Here is a 21,243-nt window from a genome sequence, read left to right as displayed (position 1 = left end):
GGGCAAGGTTTATGTAAATTTTAGGGTAAGTGATGTCACTAACCCTAAAATTTACATAAACCTTGCCCCGAGAACACACAACAAAAGCCATTTTGGGCTGCTTTAGAGAAGAGGAAGAGTTGTTGTAGTAGAGTGTTGTTGTCATGCCGTCATTTAACGCCGGACTGCTTCACAAATGAGGGTCAATTCAACGCTGGATTTACACATAGATTAACATGACGGCACATGCTAGTCGATGAGTTGAATCAACTCCACAGCAACTACATACATTTATCCACTAACCGTTCAGAAATGTCCAGACGCATTCTAAAAGTTGTAACTTCTTCCTGAGTCTCTCCATCAGTGTCCGACTCTGGTTTGAACAATGTAAAGGCCCTTTCACACCGAACGCGAAACGACTGATCGTCTTCTGCTAAATCACGCCTGCACACTAGGTGGCGCCGGCCAACAATGCATTTGTTCTCATGCATGTATCTCGTATATGGCTTTAACATCTCTTGCTGCATAATATACAGCGTTAAATTAAGATAAATAAAGTTTGGTACTACATTAGAAACACAAACTATCTAATGCTTACAGGAATACATCTTAAAATATAATTGGAGGTACAATTAGCATTAAGCTACATTTCAAAACGCACTTTAAACCATCATCGAGTTATTGTAATAACCTCGGATTATGATCTAAAGTGGGTTTTGATTCGATAATGGGCAGACATGCATTCTTTGTATGTTTTATATTGGCTTGAATGCTAAATCTGCTTATCATTTGTCATAAACATCCTTTATTGTTTTATAAATAACATGAGCTGCATAAAAAAACACACAGAAAACATATCGTCACAATCATATCTGTCTTCATATTTCATCTGTAGAAAAATGTTTCTCTCAGTTTTTATATACGGAAGAGCAGGAGATATGATTACATGATTGACAGATCCAAAGCGCGCTCTCATAATCATAACACTCGTGCACATGGAAGAAAATGGACTGTGATCACATAATTCAGTGGAAAATGAATAGATGTGAGCACATGAGAATAAATCTGTTCTCAGACGCCAATGATCTCCTCCTGGATACTCCTCTTCGGTGTTTGTTTACACTAGTTGTCAAAACAGCGCCACCACTCTCGCCCTTCTCTGCAACAGCAGCTGCTCCGGGCACATGATCTAAAGCTCAAATCTAATTGAACGGCCCGTTTCATCGCAGAGCGACGGGGAATAAAAATCGACACACAGGTCGAAAAAAAATCCTCGCTTTTTCTCGCCGTGAATGTTCACACCCAGTGTGAAAGGCTCCATAGAGATCTATTGTTTAGATTCAAGAGCGTCATCGGGGCGAAAATTTGCGACGAATTTGGCGTTCAGTGTGAAAGGGCCTTAAAGGGATAGTTCACCCAAAAATGAAAATTTGATGTTTATCTGCTTACCCCCAGGGCATCCAAGATGTAGGTGACTTTGTTTCTTCAGTAGAACACAAATGATGATTTTTAACTCCAACCGTTGCGGTCTGTCAGTTGTATAATGCATATCAATGGTAACTCCATCTATAAGAGTCAAAAAAACATGCACAGACAAATCCAAATTAAACCCTGCGGCTCGTGACGACACATTGATGTCCTAAGACACGAAATGATCGGTTTGTGCGAGAAACCGAACAGTATTTATATCATTTTTATCTCTAATACATCACTATGTCCAACTGCCTTGAGCATCCGGTGTGTGAGGTCTGAAAACGCGTTCTGATGACGGAAGTGATGTCTCACGCTTATATGTCAATGAGTGCGAGAGATCACTTCCGTTGTCACAGCGCCTTCAGACCTCACACACCGGATGCTCAAGGCAGTTGGACATAGTGGTGTATTAGAGGTAAAAAATGATATAAATACTGTTTGGTTTCTCACACAAACCGATCGTTTTGTGTCGTAGGACATCAATGTGTCGTCATGAGCCGCAGGGTTTAATTTGGATTTGTTTGTGCATGTTTTTTTGACTCTTATAGATGGTGTTCCCATTGACAAGCATTATAAGACTGACAGACCGCAACGGTTGGAGTTAAAAATCATCATTTGTGTTCTACTGAAGAAACAGTCACCTACATCTTGGATGCCCTGGGGGTAAGCAGATAAACATCAAATTTTCATTTTTGGGTGAACTATCCCTTTAAGGCTGAATACCGTTACTGACAATCGTCATTTTGGCTGCGTGTGAGATTCTCCAGCTTTGTTGTTGTTGAGCAACCAAAGCGTGAGCTGTTAAAGCTCCACCCTCTTTTGGAAAGTGAGCCGGGAGCTGCAGCTCATTTGCATTTAAAGGGACACACACAAAAACGGCGTGTTTTTGCTCTCACCTAAATAGGGGCAAATTGGACAAGCTATAATAAATGATCTGTAGGGTATTTTGAGCTGAAACTTCACAGACACATTCTGGGGACACCAGAGTCTTATATTACATCTTGTAAAAGGGGCATTACAAGTCCCCTTTAAATATATCTGTGCTTCTAACTGCGTGCGGCAAATGTTCACACTAATAGTTTCTATTCTGTAGTGTGCAGCCCATTTGCAACAATCATAGATGTGTTCAAAATTACTTGTTAAACTTTGAATGTTGAATTTCATTTAAAAACATTAAACCAGGGGGAAAACAAAACAAAAAATATGAAAATATTATAAAATGCAATGTTGTATATTGCAATATTGCCACAATATCTTGAGATTAAAGTATAAGGCTTTATACTGTGACAGTGTTTCTGTAGTGTTAACAGATAATAAGCTGTATCTGTGTGGCTTCCTGTTGATATGTCAAGTTTCCCCCTCTGCCAGTTGTTTTATTAAATTAAAGTGTTTTCCTGTTTGTTCTACGGAGATACATCAAACTATACAATCCTGCTTGAATGACAATAGTTCATGTTACAAAAACTAAAAACAATTAGGAACAATAACTTAAAATTATGTGAAATGGCATATAAAAAAATAATGCTTTTTTTTTTTTTTTTCTTCATAGGCTTTCTGTTAAATATAAGTTCAGGTAAGATGCGTTTTATTATTATAGACAACAATTAGGCTAATGGAATCTATATTTTTATTTTATGTCAGGTACTTTATCAAATCCTTGTAAATGAGCAATTAAACAGCAAACATATATAACATATACAGTCTCAGTACAAAGCCAAGACAATGAGTTTTTGATTAAATAGACCACATACTTCCACAACAAGCGTAGAAAGCATATCTGAAACATTAAAGATAGCCTAATAATTTTAAGAATTTCGTTTTGTCTGCTGAGTGAAGCTTATCAGTAACACATACAAGATCATGAGTTATGAGCATGATACGAGGATATGATGACACACAGATCTTACTTAGTATCTGCCTTTGTGAATCTGACAAGTTTCTTCCTGCTCCAAAAGGATTCATAAATGGCCAGCACTGGTTATGAACTGTAAGAGAGAATAACTTCATCCATCCACATGAAAACCTAAAAATCACAAACAGAATGTCAAACACAAACATGTAATGTGACTTACAGTTACAAGTCCGCCACAGTCCAGAATGTGAGCTCAGAGACACAGATGAGCTGTTTTCTCTCTTAGAAGTGTCAATGATGTACCAAAAATCGGTTCCAATTGCCAGAACGAGACCTACAAAGCTGAGGACACCAAAGGTGGCCACAAAACTGGCCAAACCTGTGAAAGTGACTTTCATTTTGTCTGAATCCAGCTAGTGCTTGAAGAGAAACTCCTCCTTCCTCGCTACCTTGAGTGTGTTCCTTTCCCTCAGCGCTGCCCATCTGGAAGCCCCTCGCTGGATGCTGAGCTGTTTATCCATTAACAGCAACTGTAGGGTGATTGTACAGCAAGAGGGCAGTATGGTCCACTTTCAGATGCGCGCGCTCGCTCTCTCTTTGATTGACTATGAACTGTGGCACAGATAAATAAATATCGCTGGTGACTAAAAAAAAAAAAAACGCAAACCTGATTAGTTACAGACATAATTGCAATAATCTCCCCTATCTCATTAGTAAGCCTATGCAAACCTTTGTTTGTTTGTGTCAGATTATTACTACAGGGATCTCTGAATTTATTTGATTGGTAAACAGTCTTTCAGATCACCCCATCACAGGTTTCTGTTCCTCTACGATGAAAAATCTCCATTGACGAAATATTATATTTTAATTAACCAATCAAAAAAACAACAACAAAAAACATTCGTTTTATTAATTATTTTAATAAATAAATAATATAATAAAATACAACGTAAAACCATTTGTTAGTAGGCCTAATACAAATCGTTTTGTTTATAAATGTGCCAAATAATAGGCTATTAGGCCTAATAAAAATGAAATTGAATTAGGCTATATGGTCATAGGCTATTTGCAGTCAAACCCTAAGTATTTTATCATTAATTTATAATAATAATACTAATTCTATCAATAACAAATATTATTATAGTAATACGTATATCAATATAATCAATAATAATTAATTATTATAGCTAATAACTAACATAAAAACAAACATTGTAAAAACATTTGATAATAAAATAAATCTTCCTGTAAATGTGCCACATAATAATACAATATTAATACAAATGAAACTGACATATGAAGTCATTCAGTAATTGAATTCAATTCAAACCTGTGGAACTGTTTTCAGAACGGTTTTACACACACGGTCTGCTTTTAATGTAACACTCATGCCAGTCTAACTTTTCGTAAGCTGCTATATAACCTTTATCTAAGATATCTCATCATATTACGCTCATAGTTTGGTATGATCTAATGCACTTGACTTCACTACAAAATATGTAAACTCCTCGTCAACTACTCGGTAAATATCAACTACTCTCTGTTTAGCTTCCCGGTTAACCAAAACATTTTAAAGGGAACGGTCATAAAGAAAGTGAGAGAATTGAGCGCATGGTCACGCCCACTTTGAGATATTTCTACTTGGACAAGAATAATCGCTTTCAGTCGAGCTCAAACAAAAAGCTCTATAAACTCAAAAGTCTCAAGTGGTCTGAAACCTTCACCAGACCACTTGCTTCTTGCCTTTAGAGTAGCTCTGTCTTAAAATAGTTTTCCATTCATGTAGAAATGCAGACTTATCATATTCTCTCTAAGTGCATGTAGGAAGGATGATGAGGTATTTGAATGAAATTGCCCTGTTCCTCAGAGCTCCTCCTTGATAGAGTGCTATGCAGGGGTGGTCATGGACCAAGTTACATTTAGAAGTGACACTGTTCTGTCTGATGTGCACCTGCTGTTACCAAACGCTTGCCATCTCATGAAGAGACTCAACGGCGTAGGACAGCCAGGTAAGGAGAGCTGGGAGACATTAAAAGACAGCTATATATTTTATAAAGATCCAGTTATGATTTATGAAGACCAAATCAGTATAATATAATGATTGATTTTTCTGTGCACAGTATACATACTAAATACTGCATATTTAGGTGCATGTTAGTATGGTAATCTGAACATGGCTATTATCTTTACACCACGTTTCGTTTTTCATTCTTGCTATTTCTTGCTTTTCTTTCTGTTTTTTTTTTTCCATCACTACTTTGGCATGATTACAAATGACAATTTAATAGCAGTGCTCTGTATTTCACGTATGAGAGTTTATAATAACCTGTAATCTTTTGTGTTCATAGCCTTGGTCCTTGTCCATTTGGTTTTCCATGTGTGCTTTAAGTACTGACTGTTAACCATTCCCTGTATGCAATGTAGAGATGCACGATTCTGGATAAATCGAGAATCAAATTATTTTTTTTTTGTTTCAAACAGAGATTGCGATTCTCCCACGATTATGAACAGACAGTAAATATACATCTGTGACATTTAATATTTTGGCTTTCATCACTATTTATGTTTGTCTGTCTACATAAAAAATATTAACGAAATCAAAAATTTGGCGTTGTCGCCACCTGATAGCGTAACCATGTAATCGACACAATCTTTATTTGAAGCCCCATGTTACTTTCAAAATGTGAGAGATTGCATGGGTGTTTGAATCGAGATCACAACGATCTTTTAACGATTAATCGTGCAACTCTAATACCTTTAGAAAGTTATTAGCCTATGAACTTAATTCAGATTTATAATCACACACATACAGCACACACACACACGCATAACCATACAGTAGGGTTTTCTTATGTGGCCATTTTGAACAATAATCAATTTGTTCCAGTGTTATGGCAAAGTTGTTGTTTTTTTTTCTGGGTTGATAATGCCAGGGCACACAACATTTATCACCGCAAGGTTCTTTTCTTTTCTGTCCCCCCTCCCCCCCCCACAAAGAAAAAAGAAAATCAATACTGCGAAATGGACAGCATTGCTGGGTGGCCTATTCTGGCCTTTAAACCCCTGATGTGACCATGAGTGCAGTTGCATAGGGTGTGATTCATTATCCTCACCTGAGCAGCTAGGCTCAAATGAAGTGGAAATTATACCAAACACAACCTATCCTTATTCTTAGAAAAACAAAAGAACTTGATTTCGAACAGCAGAGATGAGGTGACCTTTACAACGCTAGACTGGAGCTGACACTGTAAAACCGAACCTTACGGTTCTGCTCTTAAATAATAAGATGCATGCTGTGCGGACTCCATTAGCCAGAAAACTCCATTTTAAACTTTAGTTGCAAAGTTCTGTTCCCATAATTTTTCTATCAATCTCACTTTTTAACATAGTACATTGCCGGTAATTAAAAATAATCCAGATTTTTAAGCTTCACTCTTTCCCATCCAAAGTTTCAGTCTTGAACTCCACATTTTGTCATTGGTCCAAGCCCATGCCTAATATTTCTACTCTAGACCCCTTTTATCTGTCCATGCTTTTGTTGTTTTGTTGTCATGTTTTCCAAGTTATCTGTTTTGGAGTACATTTGGATGCAGTATTCTTTGAATTAATGTGGTTCAACTATAGGGTCGCAAACCCAAAAATGAGTTGCAGGTCAGTTCTAACTGTGAACAGCAGGGAAAAACAATGCTAAATACTAGGGGTGTAATGATACCCTCATGTCACGATTCGATGCATATCACGATACTGAACTCACAATACGATATTATTGCAATGCTTCAAGACATATGGTAAAAGGATAACAAAAAAATTAACTAAAATGCTAAATTTGGTATTACACTGGGGGTGGAAATGAATAGGCTTGGACTTGGTGCTGGTAACCCAATGCACAGGACAATGTTGATACCAGAATAAAAATATTCACGATTCTGAATATGCTTGCGCTCGGTCATTAACTAGAAATATTTAAAATAATGTAGACCACTTTTTTACTGGTAACATAAGACATTTGGCATTGTCAGGACCCACAAATATCCCCCCATTATTATACATTATATTCAACATTAAATATAGTAGTTTAGTGTAGTAGTAATGACACTAAAACTCTGTAAACTTGGATTTTTCTCAAACAGTAATTTTAATTTTGGGTGAACTATACATGATACATATTGTTGCAGTTTTGTATTACGATATATTGTGACACTATATTGTTAAACACCTACTAAATACAGATAATAAATGAAATAATAATATAATTATGCATACACAACCAAAAGTTTGGGATCAGTAAGAATGTTTTTTTAATAAATGAATACCTTTATTAAGAAGTGATGCATTAAATTGATCAAAAGTAATAGTAAAGACTTTTTACATTGTTTTTAAAAATCTACTGATTTCTGTTTTTAACATTGATAATGTGAAATTTTTCTTAAGCATCAAATCATCATATTAGAATGATTTCTGAAGGATCATGTGACACTGAAGACTGGAGTAATGATGCTGAAAATTCAGCTTTGCCAACACAGAAATAAATTATATTTTTAAATTACATATTAAAATAGAAAAGTTATTTTAAGTTACTAATATTTCAAAATATTATTATTTTTACTGTATTTTCCATCAAATAAAATAAGTCTTGGTGAGCATAAGAGACTTCTTTCAAAAACATTAAAAAATCTTACTGACCTCAAACTTTTGAAAAGGTAACGTATAAACAAAATAAACCTTTAAATTTACAATAGTCAAAAAAAAAAAAAAAAAAAAAAAAAATTTTAAAGGCCAAACAATGGTTTTGTAAAATATAATTATGTCAGTTTGGTTTCAAGAAATCTTGACTAACATTATAAATGGACCTATATGTTAGTTGTTGTTTTTCAGGTGCCTTTTTCTTTTCTTTTTTGCTACTAAAACAGTCTAAATGATGTAGAGACTCTTTTCTTAGAAACTGGATCGATGTTCCAGTCAAATGGCATCAGACAGACTCATGTATGGTTATTACCACTACAGAAAAGGCAGAAATCTGTTCAGTGCAAAAATGCCTGTCATTCTGTCTGCCACAGCCAGAGTTCATTAGCTCATCATAGCTGACTCAAGATCTTTGAGTCTGCAGCAGCTGAGGCTGGTGTGACTGTTCTAAGCCAGTTATATCAGTGAGTTCAAACCTTTTGTATATTATCTAACCATGGATTTGCATCTGTATGTCTAGTCTTCACTTCGAAAATCAGGATTTTGCGGGATTACGATGAGAAGGACTCAAGTAGTGATTCACCTGTCCATGAGAACTCTGATGCATCAAATGTTCCTCGGGATGAAGATGGGGACCTGGATGTGGTGAGGAGGCCCAGATGCACCACCTGTAACAGGGATCCAGTATGTCCTATCATCCTCAGTCAATCTGCAGTGACGCTGACCGACCAGGATGAAGATTCTGAGGAGGAGGATGGTGCCTGTGACATCATTAAGATTGGTGAGGGTTGCATTAGAGATTTGTGTTATTTAATGGGTTGTTTTGTCACATTAAATGATTTTATACACATTGCATCTCTTTAATTGTGTTATAAACAGAGCATACTATGGCGACGCCTCTGGAGGATGTAGGAAAACAGGTGAGGACAGTGGCGAATGGGTAATAATGCATTATGTCTACTCTTCTGCACTGTTCGAAGTTGTCATTTCTCATTGCAGATCTGGCGTGGTGCTTTCCTATTGGCTGATTTCATCCTGGCACAAGGAAGCATGTTCAAAGGCGCCACTGTCCTTGAGCTTGGAGCTGGAACAGGACTGACCAGCATTGTCATGGCAATGGTGGCCAAAACGGTGTACTGCACAGGTGGTGATGTAATTGAGTTGTTTAAGTAATTTAAATAAAAAAGTGCTTTTTAAACGAGGCAAATGTAGAGAATAATAGATCAGGGATTGTACATGCTGATAATTCCCTTGCTAAAGGCTGTTACATATTTTCATGTATAAAAACTGATAAATAAACAAATATACATTACTGTTATAAAGGTTTAGGGTCAGTTAGAATTTTTTTTTTTTATAAACAAATTACTTTTTTTCATCAAGTTTAGTTTATTTCTATAGCTCATTTCATAATGGCAGGGCCGAACAAAGTGCTGCACAAGCAAGAAAATTAGAGTAATAGCAATAAAAACATATAACACAAAACAAGACAATCAAATACAATCAGTCCCTACATTATGACCTCAGCAGTGCCAGAACTTGTTAATCTATCTCATAAGATAACTTAAAAAGATATGTGTCTAAATACAGACAGCAATAGGGTATTAGATGACCTGAAAGACCTATTGATCTGATGGTAAGAAAGAAGATCAGATAAATAGTGTGGTGCCGAACCATTCAAGGACTGAAGAACTAAACAAACAATAAAGTATTTGGCTCCTGTTGAGTATTGAATCCAGTTAATGCAAACTAGCTAATACAGATGTGATACTTCCCTCTAGTACCTTTAAAAGTCTGGCTGCAGCATTTTGGGCCAACTGGAGGCAAGAAAGACAAGATTGAGAAACCCCTAAATTGAATGAATTGCAATAGTTAAATGCATGAATAACCGTTTCTAAGTACTTGAATGATTTAATTTTGAAAGATTTAATTTTGCTGAAAAAAAATGCTGATTTAACAACTGAATTTAATTTGTTTATCAAATTTGAGTGTTGAGTCAAAAATCACTCTTACTTGAGAACTTGAGCCTTTGAAATGAATATTTGGACGTTCAGATGGACCAAAAACAAACACTTCAGTTTTAGAGTCGTTCAGTTGAAGAAAATTTTCTGCCATCCAGCATTTAACATTGCTTAAACAGTCGAACAATAACTGGAGGAAATGTCTGATTTTAGTGAAAAGTAAAGCTAAATATCATCTGCATAACAATGATATGAAATCTGATGTTTGCAAAAAAAATTTGGATAATGAAATCAGATACAGGGAGAATAAAACGGGGCCTAGAATAGAACCCTGCAGCACATCACATGTACAATCTGCAGAAAAGGAGGAGAAGGTTTTCAAAAGCTACTGAAAAAGCTCTTCCCTTAAGATAGGATGAAAACCAATTTAAAGCTAATCCTCTAATTCCAACATACTGCTCAAGACATTTCAAATGAATTGAATGATCAATTGTGTTGAAGGATCCACTAAGGTCCAAAAGAACCAGAATGACACCCGAATCAATACTTAGTAACAGATCATTCAACACTTTGAAAAGAGCAGATTCTGTACTATACTGTCCTCCAAAACCAGACTGAAACCTCTCTAATATTTAATTTTTCTTCAAAAAGGAGGAGAGTTGATAAAAAAAAAATAAAAAAAAACCTTCAGTACCTTAGGGAAAAAAAAAAAAAAAAAAGAACGTTTTGAAATGGGATGATAATTAGTAACTAATGGGTCCAGATTAGCCTTTTTAAGCACTGGCTGTATCACTGCATGTTTAAAACAGAATGGAACACAGCCATCAATAAGACAACTATTAACTGTATATACACAGACCAATAGTGTCCAGAATAGTAGGATTACAATAATCAACAGAAGAGACAAAAGATTTTTTATTTTTTTTTGCTGTTCTTTTGAACTAACAAGAAATATTTCTTGAGCATCAAGTCTGAATATTAGACTGATTAACAGGAATAAATTACATTTTAAAATTTATTCAAATAGACAACTGTTACTTTAAATTGTAACAATATTTCACAATATTACTGTTTTTTATTTATTTATTTTTATTTTTATTTTTTTATCAAATACATGCAGCCTTGGTGAGAATAAAAGACTCATTTCAAAAACATTTTAAAAATATTACCAAACCCAAACTTTTGAATGGTAGTGTATTTTTGTGATATTTTAAAAAACAACAACAAAATTAATAATTTTTATTTTGAAAATTCCATAATTGCAAATGGTTAACACATTAATATGGACAGTTTTAAAATAAATATTTTTTTGCATGCTCATGAACACTGAAAAATCCAGCTTTGTCAAAGGATGGTTTAATAGCATTCTTACAATGGACATCCATTTATTGGCAAGAAAATCCCCCAAAAAACTTTTGGCAGTGGTGTGAAAGCAGTTATTGCTATGTTGTTGCTTTTTTTTCTGATGATTGCTGCCATTTCATTCATTTGATTTTTTTCTGTAAGTCTTTGTAATTAATACAACCAGGTGTCTTTGTAAAGAAGGTCACTTACTAGAGCCCTGTCTGCCTGTATGGATTTATGTTCCCAGACCCATTGAAGTAGATAGAGCCATCGTTTTAATCCGTCAGCTTGGTGTAGACAATAAACAACAGTATTATCTTCAAAGAGTCTTCTTATAGAGGGCCAAGACTGCAGGGCACATTGTAGATGTTATTGTGGAAATTACTAGCTGACCAAATGTAAAAAAAAATATATATATATTTATATTGTCTGATAACTGATATGTAACCTGTATATTGTGCATCCCTATTGGCTGCTAAATAGAAACGTAAGTGACGTAAACACAAAAGTATAGTTATGGAGAATTCACTTCCACCAAAATCCCCAAATGCTAGTCTTGGTAAACTAAGGTCTTATCGAAGTTTAGGACTTTTTAAACATGATGGGTCAGGTTGCCCATGGCCATGTCCACACATTGACTAATGAACTTTAGTAAACCTTTCATTTTATCTCTTTAATTTTACACCAATAGTACTTGAACACATTAGCATGTCAGTGTTATATAATGTAACTATCATTATATAACAAGAAACTAATTTGTTTTCTCCTTTTTCAGTCCCATTTAGTATAATAGTGTCATCTCTTTCTTTTTAGTAGTCTTTTAAACTGCATCAATGTGTGAATTAGTCAGTTCATTTTAAAACATTTTAGCTTTGTGATTGGCTTCCGAAGATAAAGAGCTTGTTTTGATGGATGAAGGCTTTTTCACCCTTAGCTCACTAATGAAAACCTCTTTGTGATTTGCAGATGTTGGTAAAGACCTTCTGAGCATGTGTCAGAGAAATGTGACTTTCAACAAGCAGCACTTTGAACCCCAAGGTAAACATTAACACCATGTCAGGATTTCATGCAGTGTTCTCTCATTAACGACAGCTTTTCATGTTGATAATGTGTGTCATTAGGAAGGAGTACTTCCTCTGGCAGAGTACCTGTGCCATGTGCTCCTTGGTTTTGTGCCTCTGTAATTGTGTAAACAAGCCAGTTCTTTAGAGAAATACAGTTTGACACAGCAGGACTGTGAAAGAAGCTTGTAAAAAATAATGGTTCCTATGAAAATGATTTCTTTAGTTCATTTCAGATTTATGTGCTTGATCAGGGCTATAACCAAAGTCTTTAACCAAAGGTAATAAGGTAAAAGTAGATTTTTACATTTTTCTGAAGAAATCAAGAGTGTTGCTTAACCTTGCGAAAGGTTGCTAGGGTGTCCTTGATAGTTTCTACTGTAGTCTTTAAGATATTCTGTGTAGGTTTGCACTATCCATTCAGAAGGTCTTACTTCACTTGGGATGTAAAGTACGCACTTGGTGCTTCTAGCTGTAAGTCATAAAATGAAAATGAATGTGTCATGTGAAGGCCAAGTAGCTATGGTAAGCCATACTCAGAATTTGTCCTCTGCATTTAAAGGTGCAGTAAGCGATTTCTGAGAAACACTGTTGAAAGTGGATCGGACCAAGCACCACAACACACTTGTAGCCAATCAGCAATAAGGGGCGTGTCTACTCATGAGGGAGGAGGTGCCTATGCATAGTATGTTTGCGAATTTGGGGGTGGGGCTATCAAGTTAGGGGTGTGATCCTTTTGGGTAGGGGCATGTTTTCAAATATCAACAGCAATTCTCAGAAATTGCTTACTGCACCTTTAACCCATCCAAGTTAGTGCACACACATTAAGAGTAGTCAGTAGTGAACACACACACACAAACCATGGACACACACATCAGCGAATGGGGGTTAGGTGCCTTGCTCAAGGACACGTCAGTCATTTCCTGCCAGTATTGAGAATTGAACCCGCAAGCTTTGGGTTACCAGTCTGACTCTCTAACCATTAGGCCACGACTGCACTAAAAAATTAATGTTTTATTGCAGAAAATGACATTTAACTTCTGGTTGTTTTGAAAAGTCATGAATTTAGTTTACGGTTGATGTTTCAGACAATACAGTTAATTAATTATCAATACAATAAATACAATACATTAATTATCATGAAATAACATTTGCATATTTAAATATACAAGGGGGGGGGGGAGGCTATAAAGTCTAAAGGGGTAAAAAATAAATACTAATACAGCTAACTGGATGCCATGCACAAGTAACACTGTGCAACACATATGGCAAAGTTATATAGATCGGTTTCATGCTGGAAAGCTTCAAAGAGCTCATTTATTCACATAATGTTCTCGGTCTTAATATATAAACAAGTGTAAATGTCATCATCATCATATGTGTAAAGGATAAAGTCTGTCAGGTAAAAACATAAGATCATTGATGTAATCAAATTGGTCTGCCATTTTATTCAAACCATCACTCCTGGTTTCCATAAATACTTCAAGTGTAATTGTTTTAAATGTATTTCATACAAATATGAAAATTTTATGCTATTTTTCTTTCCTTCATCTCGATTTCCCTTCTATACATCCAACAGAGAGCGAAATAAGGGTGCGGCAGCTGGACTGGATGGCAGATGATTTCTGCACAGGTAAGAATTCTAGGAGAATCAGGTGTGAGATGCTAATTGGTGTAGATCAATGCCAGATTTGAGATTGTAACCAGCTACAGTATATCTATTAGAGCTGTGCAGTCTCCTCACCTCCTGTAGAATCCATTTCTAAGTGGGAAGTATAGTGCGTCTAAGGGCAGTTGACAGAGTACAGTAGACAGGGCTTTCTCACACTCATAATACCAGTGATGCTGACTTCTGAAATAGGACTATTGAAAGCCAACATGTGGTTGTCATCTCATTTCACCTCATATGTCATCTCTCCCCAGATGCTGATTTGGAGTTCTGTTGGACTGATGCAGAAGTAGCAGACTTACATGATAATACCACATTTTTGATGGCAGCAGATGGTACATTTGCCAGGAGTGCTTTATATAATTATACAATGCCTTACCACAAATTGTAGAGAGTATTAACATAATGAATGAATAACTGAAGGCACTCTCAGTGAGTATGATGAAAGCCCGAAAGATAATAATTTGTTATTTGTTAAGGATGTTTTGTACTTCCTCTTCAGTGTGTTATGATGACGACCTCACAGACGCTCTGTTCAGAACGCTATATAGACTTTCCAGCAACATGCGGCACCCCAGCACAACCTACATCTCCATAGAAAAGAGGTTAGAATGGCCTATTACATGTCACCAGCCAAGTAGCCAAGTCAAGTATCCTTGTAGCTCATTTGTTGGCCTTCATATTCATCATTGTAACTGTAATAAATTAAATTTTATAATTAGTACATAAATAATAAAATAAATAATTTTGTATATATTAGCAAAAGCATCTACTGTAAATATAATCAAATATGAGATATTATATATGTTGCTTGATTTTGTTTTTTTACAACCCGAATTCCGGAAAAGTTGGGACATTTTTTAAATTTGAATAAAATGAAAACTAAAAGACTTTCAAATCACATGAGCCAATATTTTATTCACAATAGAACATAGATAACATAACAAATGTTTAAACTCAGAAATTTAACACTTTTATCCACTAAATGAGCTCATTTCAAATTTGATGCCTGCTACATGTCTCAAAAAAGTTGACACGGGGGCAACAAATGGCTGAAAAAGCAAGGAATTTTGAAGAGATTCAGCTGGGAGAACATCTAGCAACTAATAAAGTTAATTGATATCAGGTCTGTAACATGATTAGCTATAAAAGGGATGTCTTAGAGAGGCAAAGTCTCTCAGAAGTAAAGATGGGCAGAGCTGTGAAAGAGTGCGTAAAAAGATTGTGGAATACTTTTGTCTCAACATCAAATTGCAAAGGCTTTGCAAATCTCATCATCTACAGTGCACAACATCATCAAAAGATTCAGAGAAACTGGAGAAATCTCTGTGCGTAAGGGACAAAGCCAAAGACCTTTATTGGATGCCCGTGGTCTTCGGGCCCTCAGACGACACTGCATCACTCATCAGCATGATTGTGTCAATGACATTACTAAATGGGCCCAGGAATACTTCCAGAAACCACTGTCAGTAAACACAATCCGCCGTGCCATCTGCAGATGCCAGTTAAAGCTCTATCATGCAAAAAGGAAGCCATGTGTGAACATGATCCAGAAGCGCCGTCGTGTCCTGTGGGCCAAAGATCATTTAAAATGGACTGTTTCAAAGTGGAAAAGTGTTCTACAGTCAGACGAGTCCAAATTTGACATTCTTGTTGGAAATCACGGACGCCGTGTCCTCCGGGCTAAAGAGGAGGGAGACCTTCCAGCGTGTTATCAGCGTTCAGTTCAAAAGCCAGCATCTCTGATGGTATGGGGGTGCATAAGTGCATACAGTATGGGCAGCTTGCATGTTTTGGAAGGCACTATGAATGCTGAAAGGTACATAAAGGTGTTAGAGCAACATATGCTCCCCTCCAGATGACGTCTATTTCAGGGAAGGCCTTGTGTATTTCAGCAGGACAATGCAAAACCACATACTGCAGCTATTACAACAGCATGGCTTCGTCGTAGAAGAGTCCGGGTGCTGAATTGGCCTGCCTGCAGTCCAGATCTTTCACCTATAGAGAAAAATACATCAAAGATTACCACAAACTCCTCAGCAGCTGGAAACCTATATCAGGCAAGAATGGGACCAAATTCCAACACCAAAACTCCAGAAACTCATAACCTCGATGCCCAGATGTCTTCAAACTGTTTTGAAAAGGAGAGATGTTGTTATACCATGGTAAACCTGCCCCCGTCCCAACTATTTTGAGACCTGTAGCAGGAATCAAATTTGAAATGAGCTCATTTTGTGCATAAAATTGTAAAATTTCTAAGTTTAAACATTTGTTATTTTATCTATGTTCTATTGTGAATAAAATATTGGCTCATGTGATTTGAAAGTCTTTTAGTTTTCATTTTATTCAAATTTAAAAAACGCCCCAACTTTTCCGGAATTGGGGTAGTATTAACATTTAAATAAAATGTTATGGCATTTATCAGCAGTGGCTAACAGTGTCATGCTAACCAAGAAAAACCTTGACCTCTTGTTCTAATTTGATGGTTTCTGTATTTTCGTTATTCAGATTGAACTTCACTCTGCGACACATGGACGTGTCTTGTGAAGCTTATGATCACTTCCGCCACTGCCTAGACCAGTTACAGCAGATGACAGATGGAAAGATGAATTTCACGGTAGAGCCTGTGAAGATCTCCTTTCCACAGTTCTTTCAGTATGAAAGGGTGGACCAACTGGTGAGAAGCACTTGTCTGTATTTATAATTATAATATATATATGTATCATATATGCAGTAGTATCAATCAATTATCTTTTTTTTTTTTTATAAAGCACAATAAAAACAATGGTAGTTGAATATTTGGGCCTTTAGAGGGAGCTGTTCATGCTTATAGTAAATTGTGTTCTAATTAACTGTTAAAATGTATTTCATTAATGATTCTCTCTTCTGCAGGAACTTTGGAAGGTGACAGCAGAAAGACTTTAATATGTAACACCACAGGTTTTTAAGTTATTTTTTAACACCAGGATTTACAATGTTTGCAGAATGAATCTGTCTTTGTAATTCCTTTTTTCCTTAAATGTGAAATTCAAAGTTCTTAGTTCAAATTTGCTCTAATTTTTAGAGTTAGTTTGTGGCAAGTTTTTCAAAGGATTATTGGGAGAGTTTAGGGACTATACTATTGACATATTTTATGAAATGCTAAAAACAAACACATATTTATTGTCATTGAGGCAGTGTAATATTACCTAAGCCAAAACTGTGCAAATTTTTATTTTAAGACTGAAGAGAATCCATGCATCCTTTTTATGACCTAAACTGTTGTTCTTTGTAGGTATTTGCACTTGCATGCATTAAAAAATATGCATAACATCATATTAGTTGGTGTGTTTGTGTGTGTGTGTATATATATATATATATATATATAATATACATACTAAACATTTACTAGTTTTATGCAAATATACATCAACACAGAGGTAAAGTGCCAGAGTGTTATTGTTGTATTTCTCTCTCTGAACACTAGAAGGTGCAAGAGTTAGGAAAGGACTCATAAAGCAGATGACTACAAATTAATGTCATAATCTGATAATCTGTCAGGATTGACCAGTTTTAACTGCTTTGGCCAGTTGTTCATAGAGCTATTCAATATATAAATCAACCTGGCATTTGTTGTTTGTTTGTGTTGTTTCAAAGCACAGTTGAAAGGTAGAGACAGCCTGAATACAATCACTTGAAATGTATTTAACATACTTTTAAAGTACCTTTAAAGTTCCCTTTAAAGCTTATGTACATATTCTTCCCAACCAAATGAAATTAAATGCATTTAAAATATATATATATATACATACATGTAGTTTTTGTAATGTTGTGTGCACTCTGACCGTAGCATTGGCATTGGTTACAAATTGGGAAATATGAATTGTTGGCTAAACGCTAGTAATGTATCTTTAGTGGAGTTGGTGTTTTTGAACGAATCTTTTAAGTAAATGAATCGTTCATGCACCCTGCTGAGACTGACTATAGCAATAGACCAAGTGTGGGCTGTTAATAAGCATTTAATTGGTTGTACCTACTGAACGAACATGCCCCATTCGAGTCTAAACGAATCATTTATGACAAAATGATCGAAAGAAGTGGGGATATTATTCGTTGTTTCTTTTTTTTTCTTTTTTTTACATTAAATGTCTTTAAATTATCTGTTTATTAAGAGAGTTTTAAGGCATCCCTTTTCCTTCAGCTGTTTTTAAACTTTTATGTATTTTTTATGTATTTGCAAAGTAACTTACTTGTCGGTCGTGAACGTAAGGAATCGGTTGAACGAATGATTCAATAACTCTCTCATAACGCCACCTACTGGCATACAGAACACTGAATGAATAAGTTTTTGGTGAACAGCGACCTTGATTCAAAAGATTCGAGTCACGGAAATGAATCAAAACCTACTATACTGGAGCTTCGGTTACATTATGGGAAATATGAAGTGCTGACTGCACACAGCTGTGCTCAGAGTAAGGGAGCTGACATTTCCGGGAGCTGCAGGTCTCTTTCTATTGGCTGAAGTCGGCGGATCCTCCAGCAAAAACCCTCCTCTCGGGAAAAAGGCCAGACTTCAAATGATGTTTTAAAGTCTGCCTGTGTACCTCACTCCTGCATTCTTCTCTCTCTTTTTCGTCCTTCCACCAAGAACCTGCTAGATATCACTTCCAGTACAGCTAAAAAAAACATAAAGGTGAGTCTTTAAATATCATTAAGTGTCATTATAGCAGCGAATAGCGTAGCGAAAGAGACGCTGCAGCGCTCTCACCGCAGAGCATAAGCACGCGGTTTGTTTTTGTAATTCATAATCATAAGTTTATCGTGCATTAGAGGTATCGCTGCAGGAATGCCTCGCTGTACATTGATGCAATAACTATCCTGTTTTGTAACGCGTTTCTTATGAAACACTGCAGCGTTGTGAGACAGAACCGGCCTGCTGCATCGATTCGATTCTCTCCATACGTCTCGCTCTCAGAACCGTTTGACAGGTCAGATCCAGTCGGAACCGGATACTATTGCTTCTCAGATCCACCAGCTGCTTTGTGTGCAGTAAGTTTTCATGTGCGATTACTTCTGCTCTGAGACGGATACTGACAAAAACAACATTAGCCAGCAGTCATTTAGATGTACTCATTTATTTAATCTGATAACAGCTTTGATTCGTTCCTGTTTTGCAGTATTCAAATTTTCTAGAGAAACAAAATTGCATAATTTATGACTCGTTTTGTTGTTCTGTTAGATTTATACTTACAGCAAGAAAAACATAAAAATGGGTTAAGAAAAACAAACTTAATTCAAGATATATTTTATGCAGTCTTAAGGATGTCTATATGTATTACTGGAAAACAGGACAAAAATATTGAATAAGAAAATAATTTTGTAATGATGACCTGTAGTTGAACCATAATACATTAATATGGGATCTATAGAACCATTGTGTTTAGCAGAAACTCGTATTAAGACTTCTCAAAGAAGAAGGCCAAAAGTCCAGTTTCGTTTATAATATTTAGTAAGATTGCTTAAAGCTTACATATTGTGTTACAAGAAACCCCATTTTTCATAATAAAATATGTTGACTTTTTATACGTTACTAGGTTGTACATTGCTGTTGAATTTCTCCTTTTAAGTTGTGTTTCCAAAACATCCATGTGAAATGTTGTTTACACGTTCAGCTGCTTTTGGTTTATGCTCTGTCATCCAGTATCATAATTTTTAGACTTTTTTGCGCTCTCTCCTACAATAATGTCTTTGATTTGCACACTGAATACAGCTAAAGTACGATTTATCCTACAATGTACAAAAAGTAGTTGCAAGAATACTGATAATATTTCCGATATTACGAGATCGCATATTGGTGTCTGTATATTTAATAACTTTCATTTAGTGATTTAATGTTAATTTACCAGTCTACTCGAAGTATCAAAATTGTCTTTTTGGCTTAAAATGGTACGCAAAACACCCTAATGTACATGTAAAAATAAGAAACAAAATTATTTATATAATATAATCAAATTTGATGTGTCAATCAGGAACTTCTGGGAATGTCCTTTTACTGTATTTCCCATAAATTATATGGTAATTCTTGTTTTTGTTTTTACTTCCAAAAACCATAAATTTACAGTAAAATGACATATAAAGAAATATTAAACCATTTACAATTGTAACCATAAATGGTAAGGCAGCTTATCAATTAACAGGTTTTTACTGTAGCATTTTTGCAGTCTTTTTCTTTAAAAATTGCACAAGACCTGCGTAAGCATTTGTGATTGTGGAGCAGGTTTTCAGGAATGCTGAATGTTTTTGAAGGCACATATAGGATGATGTATAGATTTCCCCATCTTTGTCTGTACATGTAGTACAGTATGTGGGACATTTTATTCATAGCATCTTCCCATCTGATGCTGAGCTTCACATGTCTCTGTCCAATTTTCAAGATGCATTTGTTGTGGTTAGCCCCGCAATACTATGTCATGCTTTGTTTTAAACAAATCTGCCATGCATTTCTTATTCTGGAGGTATTGATAGGCATGCATAAAACATTTCCTATTGCTTCTTAACCAAGATTTATCCTTTTAATAGCACCACAGTTTTTCCCTACAGAGGTTGATCTGCCATCCAGACAAGAAAGACAGCCAGTTGCACAATTGTTTTCCTCCTTGGTTCCCTTGGCAACTGTCTTACAGTATTTATCAGAGGTTTTACCTTCTCAATCCCCTCGAATGTCCCCCTTTTCCATGTACATTTGCTACGGAGAATGATTAAAGACTCTTAATGTCTATTTCAACTACATAACCTCTCAGATTTTGACTGACTCTTTTTATTAGACTCCTTTAATTGAGCTTTCATATTCAGTATTAGAGTCTAGATTATCTTTTTAATGAAATGGAGGAAAATCTTGTGAGCGGTTTGAATCTTTTGCCATATTTATATGAGCGAGTGTAGCAAAGAGTGACTTCTGCATGACCTATTAGGCTGTTTAAATCATGCAGAGGGGAATTGGTGTAATGAAGTTTACCAATAGGCTTTAACAGGGTTAGTGATGAGCATTATGCGCAATGAACCGTGCTCATATCTTTCACTGACTGCTCGGTGTCTTTTTAGTGAGCTCGATGTTATCACTAGCCAACGATCAAAGTTCATTTGGTGGTTATCAGGATTATGATGATTATTTTACAATGTGCAAACCAAAACTGTCGCTCTGCTATCTTTTTGGTTAATTACGATAGGTTAATCACGTTTTGTCAT

General features: G+C 35.7%; 3 protein-coding genes across 4 annotated transcripts in view; 2 read left to right on the top strand and 1 right to left on the bottom strand.

The window, feature by feature from the left end:
* Window positions 1–4,097, bottom strand: part of LOC127508554 (transmembrane protein 114) — a 17,168-nt gene extending 13,071 nt beyond the window's left edge. The window contains exons 1-2 of the mRNA XM_051886629.1: window positions 3,525–4,097; window positions 3,360–3,437 (exon numbers count right to left, since the gene is read on the bottom strand). Of these exons, the coding sequence (XP_051742589.1) occupies window positions 3,360–3,437; window positions 3,525–3,702 (256 nt within the window). The 5' untranslated portion in view covers window positions 3,703–4,097. The remainder of the gene's footprint in view (window positions 1–3,359; window positions 3,438–3,524) is intronic.
* A 565-nt stretch (window positions 4,098–4,662) lies between these two features.
* mettl22 (methyltransferase 22, Kin17 lysine) lies at window positions 4,663–17,334 on the top strand. The gene is made up of 11 exons (XM_051886621.1): window positions 4,663–4,826; window positions 5,172–5,313; window positions 8,508–8,768; window positions 8,867–8,907; window positions 8,987–9,131; window positions 12,256–12,327; window positions 13,930–13,983; window positions 14,274–14,354; window positions 14,522–14,624; window positions 16,528–16,696; window positions 16,912–17,334. The coding sequence occupies exons 2-11, from the start codon at window positions 5,208–5,210 to the stop codon at window positions 16,942–16,944; spliced, it is 1,065 nt and encodes a 354-aa protein (XP_051742581.1). The 5' UTR covers window positions 4,663–4,826; window positions 5,172–5,207; the 3' UTR covers window positions 16,945–17,334.
* A 1,185-nt stretch (window positions 17,335–18,519) lies between these two features.
* The window catches only part of abat (4-aminobutyrate aminotransferase), a 33,519-nt gene continuing 30,795 nt past the window's right edge, over window positions 18,520–21,243 (top strand). Inside the window, exons 1-2 of one of the 2 annotated variants that reach the window (XM_051886610.1) lie at window positions 18,520–18,691; window positions 18,912–19,047. The gene's annotated coding sequence lies outside the window, so the exon portion shown is untranslated. The remainder of the gene's footprint in view (window positions 18,692–18,911; window positions 19,048–21,243) is intronic. The other variant, XM_051886609.1, reaches the window with a different exon arrangement.

Source organism: Ctenopharyngodon idella, chromosome 3 (assembly GCF_019924925.1).
Source record: "Ctenopharyngodon idella isolate HZGC_01 chromosome 3, HZGC01, whole genome shotgun sequence".
Taxonomy (NCBI): domain Eukaryota; kingdom Metazoa; phylum Chordata; class Actinopteri; order Cypriniformes; family Xenocyprididae; genus Ctenopharyngodon; species Ctenopharyngodon idella.
Note: the sequence above shows the minus strand (reverse complement) of the source record. Positions and strands in the feature narration are given on the sequence as shown.

Excerpts from the sequence above, each read along its gene's own strand:
- mettl22 (XM_051886621.1), top strand. The coding sequence starts at position 5,208 with ATGGACCAAGTTACATTTAGAAGTGACACTGTTCTGTCTGATGTGCAC. Across the intron at positions 12,328-13,929 it reads GCAGCACTTTGAACCCCAAG|AGAGCGAAATAAGGGTGCGG; the intron begins GTAAACATTAAC and ends TACATCCAACAG. Across the intron at positions 13,984-14,273 it reads GGCAGATGATTTCTGCACAG|ATGCTGATTTGGAGTTCTGT; the intron begins GTAAGAATTCTA and ends ATCTCTCCCCAG.